The 14,229-nt window shown below is 37.1% G+C and overlaps 1 protein-coding gene across 6 annotated transcripts in view; it reads right to left on the bottom strand.

Annotated features, from left to right (window-relative positions):
• The window catches only part of Nox (NADPH oxidase), an 804,684-nt gene that overhangs the window by 49,465 nt on the left and 740,990 nt on the right, over positions 1–14,229 (bottom strand). For all 6 annotated transcript variants that reach the window (XM_069825605.1, XM_069825607.1, XM_069825610.1 and 3 more), the window contains 2 exons: positions 4,633–4,753; positions 3,749–3,899 (listed from right to left, as the gene is read on the bottom strand). In XM_069825605.1, the coding sequence (XP_069681706.1) occupies positions 3,749–3,899; positions 4,633–4,753 (272 nt within the window). The remainder of the gene's footprint in view (positions 1–3,748; positions 3,900–4,632; positions 4,754–14,229) is intronic.

Below are 14,229 nucleotides of genomic sequence, written 5' to 3'. Positions count from 1 at the left end.
AATAATTTCAAGGGAAAAATTGTTCCGGGGCCAGGTATCGATCCCGGGACCTCTGGTTGAACGTACCAGCGCTCTGCCAACTGAGCTACCCGGAAACTCCACCCGACGCCGTCTCAACTTTTCCCTTTATATCCACACAGGGAGCCTTACCTGAAAGACTAGACTTGCATAATATATACGTCACTGTGTACGTTACACAGAAAACCACAATTCCAAATCACACAGAGTTTGTGTGCACTCTCTGGCGCTTCGTCAGCTCACGCGAGTTGTGTGGATATAAAGGGAAAAGTTGAGACGGTGTCGGGTGGAGTTCCCGGGTAGCTCAGTTGGCAGAGCGCTGGTACGTTCAACCAGAGATCCCGGGATCGATACCCGGCCCCGGAACAATTTTTCCCTTGAAATTATTCAAATCTGCTTTACAGGGAGCTTACCTGAAATACTAGATTTGCATAATTTATTATTATGTTTTGTATTTTTATGTTCTGAAAATAACTTCATTTTGTTCAAAAGTTTTTACTATACAACGTAATGCAAAAATAAGTGATCATTTATCTTTGTTTCGATGTCGATTTTTAATTAATTTATCTCTGATTCGTCTTATATCATTAATCTTTAAAATTTAGGATTACAGTCTTTGAAATAACGTAGCTTATAACATCTTTTATGTCCTCAGCCCCATTTACCGACCGATTGTCGGTCTCCTAGATGCTATGCCTAAAGGAACTGAAATGTTTATTTAGTAATTTAACGACTCTGTAGCAACTACTAGATTATTTAGCGTCAATGGAGTTTGTGATAGCGAGTTATTTTGCGAGATGGGACCGAGGATTTGCCTGACATTCGCCTTACATAGGTGGATTCCAAACTGATCCAAGTCCAAATGACAAGTTATGAGAAAAATGACAAAACTGATGAAACAAATTTGTCGATCCTAGGTACCTGCATATGTTTTTTGAAACTGATCTAAGTCAATACTTAACAGACTCTGTTAAATAAGCTTACATATTTATATATGGGCTTGAAAAGGATAAATTATAATGTGAATAAAACAAGTTAAAATCTAAAAAAAAGTACTTAGGAAACTTTGGAATCCACCTCTTCAATTGGGGAGAACCTTGGAAACACCCAACCAGAAAATCAGCTCAAGTAGGAATCGAACCCACGCCCGAGTGAAGCTCCGGATCAGCAGGCAATCGCCCTGTCGCCTGAGCTACGCCGATGGATAACTGAATTGTTACGCAACGCGTAAAATTTATGTATGTCTCTCCTTCATACATTTATATTTTAAGAATTACAAATGAAACGTCACTTACCGTCCTCTAAGAAGTCTATTCTTTTCAGCCGTGCATGAACCCGCGATACTGAAGTTCACAGTCAAGAACAGTGATCGTTAGCTACAGAGAAGAAGTGACTTATAGTTAAGCCGGAGATTTACATAGAGTAGATTCTTGTCACGAAGAAAATGCATGGAAAGTGTTGAAAACTGAAATGGCATGGAAACGGGAAGGAAAGCGGTCGGCCTCACAGTCAGACTTGTACGCCACCTGTTCCGCGGACACCCCATAAAGTAGTTATGTAATTGCAGTGTTCGGCCTGCGCAGACATTCCAGGTCAGTGAGACGCATGCCTGCGCAGCAGTCGAGATACTTCAGCAGATAAAAGAACCCGCGGCTTTGTGAATGGACGGCACAAGCGAGTCTGTGGCGGCTCATGAACGGAAAGCGATCTTTATTGAGGTCTAATGGAAGCAAAGAGGAGGCGTAGTAATACTTTATATTGGAAACAGAAAGGAAGTGTACAACAATTGAGGCACTTGGTCTTACTCACAGGCGCCGACTTCGGGAGTGCTTTGCAATTTGAGCATTCCCAAAATATTTACTGGGAGTACCGAGCACCCCAATATTATTTATATACTACAGACTTCCCAATTCCCGCAATTATCATCTCCTGAAGATTTGTATCGTAAAGAGTTTTGTGCAAGATCGTGCATGTTTGCTTGGTTTCCGCACAAAACTAATCCGCGGAAAGTCTAAAATTCCACATTCAGTATTCCCAACCTAACACACATAACAATTTCCCTCTTCTTACCGCTTAAGTGACACATTGATTTTACTGCTTTAGGCTTTTAACATATTATTTTTAGAGACGTTCAATATAGTAATAATTATAAATTGGAAACTTACCACTACAATTTCACCTAAATTGCACTGTTAATTATTCTTTTTAAATATTTGCAAAAATTAAGTAAACTCTACAACTCCACTAAAGTTACTGCATTCGTGATGCAAGTAACATTAAGGAAGCCGTGAAAAAATCAACAAGATTCCGGACTCATCATAGACTGGGGGGAAAAAAAGACAGACGTATATCACGGCCTGCTGGAGTATAGTGAACACAGAAAATATTTTAAAGCAACAATGTTGAAGATAGATATTTTTGTTTTGCAATTTGCCGTCAATGAACAGAAACCAAGATGGAGATTTCATTGCAACTAATTAGAAATTCCTCTTTCAGGTATGTAATAAACGATCTTCGCACAAAATAATGTACGATACACGAGCGGTATGTTTTCTTTCAATTCTCGGAAATTAAAAAAGCTCAACTATGTTTCGCTTTTTCAAACTTTTCCTCGAACATGAAAACTTCAACATACCACTCTTGTAACGCATATTACTATTACGAAGTTGTTGGCAATATTGTGAACTGTTTGAATGATCGCACTGACACTTTTACTGCAGATTTTCTTGTTAAGATTGAGAATTTTCTAATTGGTGGTTTAAATGACGGTGGTAAGGAACTGGAAGAAATTATCAATTTTATGGAGATAACTTGGACAAGAAGAGGCTACTTTTACACAGGGACATGTTATTAGATATTTCAAGATCTAAACTGCACCACTTCACAGATCTTCAGACTGTTTTTGATCTCCTTCGGAAAGAAGCTTTTCTTCGTGATATGCTACCAAAACTTGTTAGCTCTTACAATACCAGAGTCTACCTCTACTGCTGACTGAGCGATCATTCTCCTCTCCCCATAGACTTAAATCCTACTATCTCAATTCGATATCACTGCTTTGCATTTATGTAGTGTGATATTATTCATCCAAATATATACAGACTCGTCCTGACCATATTTTTTTTCTAAAATAACAGGCTTCTTCCTCTCTTCCAAGTGTCAATGACCAAGGTTGAAAGTAGTGTTGATCTTTTAATCTCCTTTGGAAATGGGTGTTTTTCCAATTCTAGCTTTCAGCTTATCAAAAGAATGGATGTTATGTTCACAAGCTAAACGTGTTTAATGGTGCATCAAATATTAAAAAAAAAGTAATGAAGTGCGAAAATTCGCGATAAAAATATTTCCATTTTCGCTATTGCTATACAGACGTTATTCGGAAAGAAAAACAACTTTCTATTCAATCTATGATTTGTCGCTTTTATCGCTAATTCGAAAATCTATGGTCTCTAGTTATGTTGCTTATCTTTATGCAGAACTACGTGTGGGTGATGCGAGAAATGAAAAAGGGGAACAAGGGGGAATACAAGGACAACAAAGGGAATAGAAGAACAAGGAAAATACAAGGAGAACAATGTGAAGACAAAGAAAACAAGAGGAATACAGAGAGAACAAGGGGAATATAAGGAGAACATGGAGATAAAGGATAACAAGGGAAATGATCTAATTCATCTTTGTCTTTCCTTCTATCTCAAAAGACCAGTGCAACTTTGAAAGCATAGCTAGGCCTACTCACCGTCCAGGTCGTAGACTTTGAAGAGGAACCGGATCTTATCGTCTGGAGACTGCCCTGCGAACTGGTGCATGGCGTCGATGAACTCCTGCAGCGAGATGGAGCCGGAATTGTCTTTGTCGAAGATATGAAATACTCGCTCCGTGAAGAAGGGCTGCGAACAAGTGAGTAAAATGTTTGAAATAGCGCTTGTAGCTTTCCTATTTTCAATTTTATGAAGTATCTAGTTATATAGGCTAGATCCTATATACAAGTAATAGAGGGTGAAAGAAGGAACATTGAACACGTTTTCAAAAGCTGTGATTAGCATTTATAATTCGTATGCCAAGAAGTCTGACTTTTTAAAATGTCATCATGTATTTATTCTTCCAATATTCGATTCTTCAGTTTCAACTATAAACTATGATTTTGTAAAAGTTGCCTCAAATTTATGATCCCAATGTACGTGCACATTAGAAAGAGAAATGCTTCAGTATGCCAATTTATCTGTATGGGGAATAAGGGGGCCATGAATTAAATAAAATCATAGATAAAAGATAATAAGGAAACAATTGCATAACAATGACCCTCAAGATCGCCTGACCTCAATCCACTAGATTTTTTTCTTGCGAGGCTATTTGAAGTGGAGGGTCTACCACGAGACCTGTAAGAATTTAAACGAAGAATTAGGAATGAGATGCAACAGATGTTGCTTCAACGCTAAACAATTTCCAAGACAGAGTAGCGTAAGGAATCATCCCCTGAAGTTACGCACGTTAGTCGTGAATCACCCTGTACAGTGCACAAGCCGGTAGAAATGTCTTTCAAGGAGTCCAATCCAGACACTTTTGCGTGACAGGCGCCACTGGTTTGGAGCAGGTCACTGTAAGTGCCGTAACTTCACTCACATTCTTGGAGATGACGATCTTCTTGAAGTCGTCGCGACGGATCTCTCGCTCGTTTCCCACCGTCTGACGAAACAACTGCTCCAGCCACTCCAGGTTCGCCTTGTCGATGCCCGTGCGCGGCCTGGGGAGAGAAAAAAGGAGAAATCATCAAAGTGTGCAGCTATCCAGTCGGCCAAATGTTCGCAAGTTGAAAGCCAGTCAAGATCTACGGGTTAATAAGACCAATGTTTCCATGAACAAAGAAGCAATTTAAGATTTTAATGAGAGTTGACATTTGTGTTACACTACTCTATAGAACTACTGTCGAAAAATGTACCAGTAAATAAATCCAGATGTCTTTGAGTGGAACGTTTCTGAAACTTTCTAAAGCAACGGTTGATTGTTCAGAAAAACATATACCGTAAAATGGGATGAATAGGGACGCTGGAGGTGAATAGGGACGCAGAGAAGTTTTATTATTTTTTATTTCTTTCTGTCAAAGTTTAAACATAATAATAATAATAATAATAATAATAATAATAATAATAATAAGAGTGTTTATGTTTTCATTCATGAGTGAACAAATAAACACTCTTATTATTATATTTACTCCTTGACACAAAGAAATAAAAAATAAGGTGAATGTTGCTTATGTCCCGCCCACTATATGAGACATAGGTCAGTTTTACACTAATCCTAAACATTTAGTATAACTTGTTGCTTGTGTAGGCAGTCTTTTACATTAGATTTGCGAAAATTGGTTTATAGCGCAACATTGGCAGTGATAAAAGTGTGAAATATTCGGGTGAAACGAGCGTTGAGCGACTTCCGCCGATTTTGGAATAGACACCGACGCACTTGAACTGCCAACATAGAAAACAAAAAATCACACTTAATCGCTTTCACCTTTATCTTAACGTAACCTGAGTGCGTCGGTGTCTATTCCAAAATCGGCAGAAGTCGCTCAACGCTCGTTTAACCAATATTCGTTCAGTGGGCGGTGGATACTCTACATTGACCAAAAATAATAAAACTTCGTCCCTATTCATCCCATTTTACGGTAAATAAAAAGGATGTATAAAATCTCTTCACAACTATTCAAAATTTCGATAGGCCTTACTACAATTTACAAAATCAATTTCCATATAAAATTTTCATTCGTCTCAAGACGACATCGAAAAGTGAAGTGTTTAAACATCGTTTTATTTCTATTTTTATTTATTTTTTAATATTATTACTAGAAACTGAAAATTCCAGTCCATAGTTCGTCTGGATTTAATTTTATTTAGATAACAGCAAATACTAACACAAACGTAGATTTACACTGTAAACCACTTCTCTGTGTAAAATGTCTTCTCGTCACTGACACGTGATTCTTTAGATTAGGACCCAATTAAGAGGGGAGAGACTATAGTTTTAATTTAACTTGTTGCTAATAGATTTATACGGGATATAATTGGTATACCACTACAAACAGGTTTTGCCTTGTACGGTGTCGTTCAAAAAGTGACAAAAAATAGTAAATCTCTTAACGGTGATTCTGCGCGCCAGCTTTCGACAATGAAATCTCGCGATTTATACGTCATAATTACAGACTTTATAGTAAGAAAGCGTGCAAATGAACCCGCTGAAAAATGGAGCCAAAAACAAAAAGGGAATAGACTCGAACGAGTGCGAGAATGTAGGGCAAGGAGAAAAGAATTTTATAATATCTCTTCTGAAGTTCAGTTACAAAGTGTCAACGATTTAGTGAATGTTCCTATACTGCCAAAAATCAACGAACAATAATTAACAGTGCATGATTCAACCGGTATCAGTGATTTAGAATTAAACCGTAGTTCTTCATATAAGGACTTTATATCAAATAAAAGTGTTCATAAAACGTTTGAGAAGCAATTTAAAAACAAAAGTAGGCCTAAATAAATAAAATAATAACTGTTGGTTTCGTTTACTTTATTTTTCAGAAGTCGTTTTAGCTCTCACAAACCAATAGGGATATCTTATGCGAAGTTGTACCGTTAGATGGCAGGAGCGTTCCATGCGGCACAACTTGTAGGGCTATATTATGTCATATGCTACAGTTGATTACGTTCTCCCGCTTGTTGGTTTTCTGTGCGTGTCAAAATTTTATTTATAATTATTCTGTATAACCTAGTATAATTTAATATAATTCAGTATTTTCTTACCTCATAATTTAATTTAATTTAATTTAATTTACCGTAAATAATAGCGTAAACTTTTATAATACTGATCGATTCCACTTAAGAGATGGATGGGGAAATCTGCAGTATGGAGAATATAGATACGAGTAAATTGAATGTTCATGAACCTAAACTAGAACTTTGAGAACGAGGTGTACGAATAAAATAAATAAATAAAAATACGAACTTTGTCGAAGGTGAATATTACCTCTTTAATCATTAGTAATGTAAGTAGCCTACGATACGCTAAAAATAGGATATGCAGCCACCAATGTGTTTTTTTTATAGAGAAGGGACTGTCGAGATTGAATTCCTCGTATTTTTTTCTCTAGTTGCAGAAAGATCAAATGCATTGTTTGATAAAATGATATAATATGATCGCAGTAGTATCACGATTATCCGTGTGTTTTGTAGGTTAAGGATATGCAGTTTTGAATACTATGTAAGATGGTTTCGAAAATTTGAAGTAAAGACACAGTTTTAAAAATTAGTCTACAGCACATTAAAAACATTATTCATGAAATGGATTTCACTATGGATCGTCCTGGATAATAAACATACCAGTTAATCGAGAGTTTACTGCAGGCGTAAAATGCTGGCGTAAACTTTGGAGACTCCTAGAAATACTAAATATAATCTAAGCTAACATAGCTTGCTGTCGAAGTTGCACATGATTGTATTAATTTTTCTTTTCTCTCTTCCAAAATTAAACTGTAACTAGCAGTTCCTTACTTGAAGTAGTTATTTTTGTTTAACTAGAGGTTACAAAACCACACTTTTCTTTTTGGCGTGAAACGTCTTACATTTCGGCACACATACCCGGAGTCACCTGATGCTCGCGATGTCAGATCTCTGCACCTACTTCAACTAGAGCAGTGAACGACATCGTTTGAAAGGTAAGTATATGCGTACATGCTAAAAAAAATAATCGAAAAATATAGAAAACTATAAAAATTTCGGCTATGTTAAATTCATCTACCTATGATTTTCACACCCATATCATCATATGTCTTAAACCACTCAATATATTCCAATGCTCAAATACTATTTGGAATATTTGGAAAGCTCTATCGATGTCAAACAATATACAAAAAGCAACATTTGTTAAGAAATATAAAACCTAATTTTCAAAAAATGTTTTATAAAATTTTATCTTAGCCTACATCTTCACGATGCCGAGATTAACTGCCGCACAATAGCAAGAAAACTGCCGAAAACGGGAGAAGGTAGAGGAGGGTTCACAGAAGCCTAGAAAATCGAAAAATGATCTGCAACATTCAACTTGTGGGCGTGGCGTTTCACGTACCTAGACTAGAATTTTCGGTTCAGTCGTAGCACAGTCTAGTATATACAGTCACGAACCTCAAGACGTAGTAAATATGCATCCACAGATAGTTGCTAACCGCTAGGACTGCTACTATCGCCTCATCACAGACAAAGCGAAATAGTATCTGCACAGTCTATTGTTCCTAGTACTCTCACAACTCAAGCTTCGTGACTGTATATACTAGACTGTGGTCGTAGCTTGAACCCTTTGGTTAGTATGAATATTGATAATTCGAATCTTGTTCATATTCCCTCTGGAGTTCGAAAAAAATAATACATTTTTTTTATACTTTATAGGTCGTTAAAAATACCCTTTTCCCTACGCAGATGTTTTGACAAAACAACATGAAATCGCCACTCAGAGACATCTATCTTCTTGCATGACGTGTAACTAATTGGTATCTACTGCATGCGGATACCTTAACGTTTTTTTTCCCCCTTTCTTTTTTATTTCTTTCTTTCTTCCTTTCTTCTTTCTTTCTTTACTTCCTTTTTTCTTCTCTTATTTCTGTTTTTTCCATTCATTAATTGTTTTCTGACAAAGGATAGGTCCTTCACTGCAAACCCAACATTCTCCTATCTTTCCTCTTTTCAACTTTCCTCATAGTCTCTGCATACGATCCATATAACTTATTGTTGTCTGTTACCTGATATAATTCCTGTGCCCCGAACTATCTTCCCGTTCACCATTCCTTCCAGTGCATCCTTCAACAGGCAGTTTCTTCTTAGCCAGTGGCTCAGGCAAGTTCTTTTTCTTTTCCTGATCAGTATCAGTATTATTCTTTCTTCACCAACTCTTCTGGCACAGCTTCATTTCTTATTTTGTCTGTCAATTGCATAATCTCCATTCTTCTCTATATCCATATTTCAATTTCTTCCAATAGTTTCTCTTCACATCGTCGTAATGTCCATGTTTCTTCCTCATACAATGCCACACTCCACACAAAACACTTCACTAGTCTCTCTTCCTTAATTATTTTTCCAGAGGTTCGCTGAAGATGTTTCTTTTCCAGTTAAAAGCTTCCTTTGCCATTTTTATCCTCCTTTTGAGTTCTTGGAAGCAGTTCATATTAATATACCCCAAATATCTGAAGCTGTCCACTTGCTCTACTGCCTCATTTGGAATTCGCACGTTTACCTTCTTTATTTTTCTTACGATAACCATTATCTTCATGCTGTTTGCATTTATCTTCATTCCATACTGCTCTCAGATTTATATGGGCTCATTTCTGTTTCCTGAATTCCTTCACATTCTTGTACAATGTCTTCAGCGTAGCGACTGTAACAGAGATGACTCTAGACTGTTGTAACTTGTCGGAATGAGCGCCCTGCCGCAGTTGTGAACACGAGGCGGGCGTGAACACCAGACCGTTCGCGGGCACGCATCTGATATCTGGCCGGCTGCCAGCGCGCAATTATCTCCCTGATTTGAATACAACGCTGATTGTTCATTTGTTTCGTGATCGGGCACGCGAGTTCGGATTCCGGACTACAAGGTGCGTCAAAATCAAGGGCATATTACAGTTACAGAGAAAATATGCCTTCACGTCACCTATATGTCTTTATGGTATCCCTTGATCAACACAGGATCGAACAGAGGGAACTAATTTCGTTGCATTTACTTTCTCATTGTTCGAAGTATACCAAGTAAGTAAAATGAATGCATTCGTACTGTCTTCTCCGACGAGTTTAGCGCTGGGACCTGAAATATTCTTGCCATCGGTGCGGGGGGGGGGGTTTTCAGGTAGATTCTTTTGTTGCTACAGCCAAGCCGTGCCGAGCGGAGTGGGAAGTATTAATCGTCCAAAAATATGCAGTTTTCAGTTTGTAGTAGTGTGTGAATATGTCTTATACATATTGTTTACCTAGGCCTATATGGTTTTGTTATTAATATTTTAAATATATTGTTGCAATTTTTGCTCAAACATCTCCCTGATGTCAGCATTGTATGAATTACTCATATTAAATATTTCATCGTTACAAGTCATTTTTAAGGAAACATGCTGTAAAAAAGTTTTTGGTTTTATTCTATTGGAATTTTAGAATATGTGTGATTGGTATCGTGAAAAACAGAATCCTATAATACAAATTAAGCTTTCAGGAATAACTCCCTGTAAAGTTAATTTGAATAATTTCGAGGGAAAAATTGTTCTGTGGCCGGGTATCGAACCCGGGACCTTTGGTTAAACGTACCAACGCTCTCCCACTGAGCTACCCGGGAACTCTACCCGACACCGATCCAATTTTTCCCTCTATATCCACAGACCTCAAAGTGGGCTGACAACAGTCAAGCAACCAACATTTGAGTGCACACTAACTCTGTGTGACTTTAAATTGTGGTTTTCTGTTACGTACAGTGACGTGTATTATGCAAATTAAGCTTTCAGGAATAACTCCCTGTAAAGTTAATTTGAATAATTTCGAGGGAAAAATTGTTCTGTGGCCGGGTATCGAACCCGGGACCTTTGGTTAAACGTACCAACGCTCTCCCACTGAGCTACCGGGAAATTATTCAGAATCCTATAATGTCATGCGAAAATCATTTGTTGGTGATATCTTAAAATACAAATCAAGTACCGTAGTTTTACTTCTCAAATGAGTTCAGCAGTAGCCTACAGTATATTTAAATTCATTACTTTACAAATTTAATTCAATTCTACTAATCATTAAATTTTATAGTATGATTCTTCTTTTCATTCATATTATTGTAGTTGTATTATGATTTTTCTTTTTATTTATTTTATTGTATTTGTATTTCTGGTGGTGTGATGGCCTTAACTTCACCAGAATAAAAAATAAATAAATAAATAAATAAACAAACAAACAAACAAACAAATAAATAAATCAATAAAATTTTCTACAATTCTTTCCTTCTCTGAACACGTAAGTAGGAATGGTTGTATCTCTATCTCGCCAAAAATACGTTAGGAAAATAATAGGCATAATGCTCTCGTAAATTGGGCGAATGTTTTCAGTATGATTGTACTTCCTTCCAGACTGCCGCTGTCACTGTTCCCTCCCACTCCAGTACCGCGTTAGACTAGTCGGAACCGCATTCCTCTCAGCACTAAACTCCTCAGAGGATGACAGTAAAGTCTAGAAGTGTCATAACAGTTAGCTTACTATTGTCCATTGCTTCACGAATGTCTTCAGTTACTTTGACAATGACAGTAGCAGTACTATGTTCTGCACGGAAGCCAGATTGATAAGGATCCAGAAGATTGTTCTCGTTCAGATAATCAGAAAGTTGCTGGTGAATGATTCGTTCCAGTGCCTTCGACAGGGTAGGTATAAAATGCTAATAGGACGGTAATCGCGAAGTACTGATAGGGTTTTGACTTTAGGAAGGGGATGTACATAGGCTTCTTTCCAAATATTGGGGAAGGTTGCAGTCGTAATAGAGGCGTTAAAAATGCGTGTTAGTGTAGGTAATATTATATGCAAGATATTGTTTACTAGAATGATGCTAATGCTATCTACACCAGTCGCTTTGGATTTAATCCGAATCAATGCTGTAAAGACGTCTTTAGGAGTAATATTTATGTGAAATGGAATTTTTCTCTAGTTGGACTTCAGTAATTTTCCAGTTCACTTATTGTATTTTGTGTTGTAGTTGAGCCGTTAGAGGTAGAAGTTGCAGATACGAAGTGGTCATTCATCGGTCTAGACTCAGAGAGATAGAAATTGTTTCTTACTTACTGGCGTTTAAGGAACCCGGAGGTTCATTGCCGCCCTCACATAAGCCCGCCATCGGTCCCTATCCTGAGCTAGATTAATCCATTCTCTATCATCATATCCCACCTCCCTTAAATCCATTTTAATATTATCTTCCCATCTACGTCTCGGCCTCCCTAAAGGTCTTTTTCCCTCCGGCCTTCCAACTAACACTCTATATGCATTTCTGGATTCGCCCATACGTGCTACATGCCCTACCCATCTCAAACGTCTGGATTTAATGTTCCTAATTATGTCAGGTGAAGAATACAATGCGTGCAGTTCTGTGTTGTGTAACTTTCTCCATTCTCCTGTAACTTCATCCCTCTTATCCCCAAATATTTTCCTAAGCACCTTATTCTCAAACACCCTTAACCTATGTTCCTCTCTCAAAGTGAGAGTCCAAGTTTCACAACCATAAAGAACAACCGGTAATATAACTGTTTTATAAATTCTGACTTTCAGATTTTTCGACAGCAGACTGGATGATAAAAGCTTCTCAACCGAATAATAACAGGCATTTCCCATATTTATTCTGTGTTTAATTTCCTCCCTAGTATCATTTATATTTGTTACTATTGCTCCAAGATATTTGAACTTCTCCATCTCTTCGAAAGATAAATTGCCAATTTTTATATATCCATTTCGTACAATATCCTCGTCACGAGATATAATCATATACTTTATCTTTTCAGGATTTACTTCCAAACCTATCTCTTCACTTGCTTCCAGTAAAATTCCCGTGTTTTCCCTAATCGTTTGTAGATTTTCTCCTAACATATTCACGTCATTAGAAATTATTTCTACTTGCTCTTTTGTATTCCTTAGTCCCATTGTTCTGAGGTTTTGCCACATGACGGCAGACGTAATGCTTGGGGATATGATATTATATGTATACTGCAGTTTTGCGTTTCTGATTGTCTGGGTTGTCTTGTTACGTAAACATTTATAGGTCCTGAAGTTTGTGTCACATTTATTGTGTAAGTATGTTCTACATGCCTGATCTCGAGCTGTCATTAAGTCCTGAACGTTAGTTGGGGAGGGAAGAGGAAGGAATATGTACAGAAGTCCGAGAAAACTTTGACTGCTGTCTCTCAACGTAGACTATATTACATACTTTAAGAAAATAACACTGTCTGATTTTTGATACAATATCCATGGAAATTGTTTAATCCAAGATAGCTGGAAACTACGGTTCTTAAGCACTACATTTCCCTTTCACTATTTTGGTTATGGTTATGGTGGTGGTGATGGTGGTGGTGGTGGTGGTGGTGGTGGTGGTGGTGGTGATGATGATGAGATATGAGTTTTGAATAACAGTTTTTAAAAAAGAACTATAAAAGTTAATAAAATCAAAGTAGGATTTTGTAAAACCCTACAATGAGAAAGTATGTATCACATCCGTGACATTCAAATTTCTTTCTTGTTTAGTGAAATTGTTATGTGTGTTACGTTGGGAATACTGAATGTGGTATTTCACACTTACCGCGTATTGGTTCTGTGCGGAAAACAAGCAAATACGCACGATCTCGCACAATAGTAATATACGTTACAAGAGCGGTATGTTGACGTTTTCATGGTCGAGGAAAAGATTGAAAAAGCGAAACGTAGTTGAGCTTTTTTAATTTCCGAGAACATGAAAACAAACATACCGCTCGTGTATCGTACATTATTTTGTGCGAAGATCGTTTATTACATACCTGAAAGACGAATTTCTAATTAGTTGCAATGAAATCTCGATGTTGGTTTCTGTTTAATGACGCCAACTTCGGAACACCAAAATATCTTTCTTCAACATTGTTGCTTTAAAATGTTTTCTGTGTTTACTATACTCCAGAAGGCCGTGATATAAGTCTGTCTTTTTTCCCCCCCAGTCTATAAATGCGAACTTAAAACAAACGGTAAGGTTATGTAATGATTTATTTTTCATTTTAATATTTTAACAATATTATTTATATAACATATTGCAGTAATAACATCGGCATCTAGAATCTTGTTGATTTTTTCACGGCTTTCTTAATGTTACTTGTATCAGGAATGCAATAAGTTTCGTGGAGTAGTAGACTTTACTTAATTTTTGCACATATTTAAAAACAATAATTAACATTGGAATTTAGGTGAAATTGCAGTGGTAAGTTTCCAATTTATAATTATAACTATGTTAAACGTCTCTAAAAATAATATGTTAAAAGCCTAAAGCAGTAAAATGAATGTGGCGCTTAAGCGGTAAGAAGAGGGAAATTGTTATGTGTTACGTTGGGAATACTGAATGTGGTATTTCACACTTACCGCGTATTGGTTCTGTGCGGAAAACAAGCAAATACGCACAAAATAATTTTCGGGGTGATTGGAAGAACTGGGTGGGGCACAACTTCAT

Source organism: Periplaneta americana, chromosome 5 (genome assembly GCF_040183065.1).
Source record: "Periplaneta americana isolate PAMFEO1 chromosome 5, P.americana_PAMFEO1_priV1, whole genome shotgun sequence".
Lineage (NCBI taxonomy): Eukaryota > Metazoa > Arthropoda > Insecta > Blattodea > Blattidae > Periplaneta > Periplaneta americana.
The sequence above is the reverse complement of the archived record's forward strand: the minus strand, read 5'-3'. Positions and strand labels throughout refer to the sequence as shown.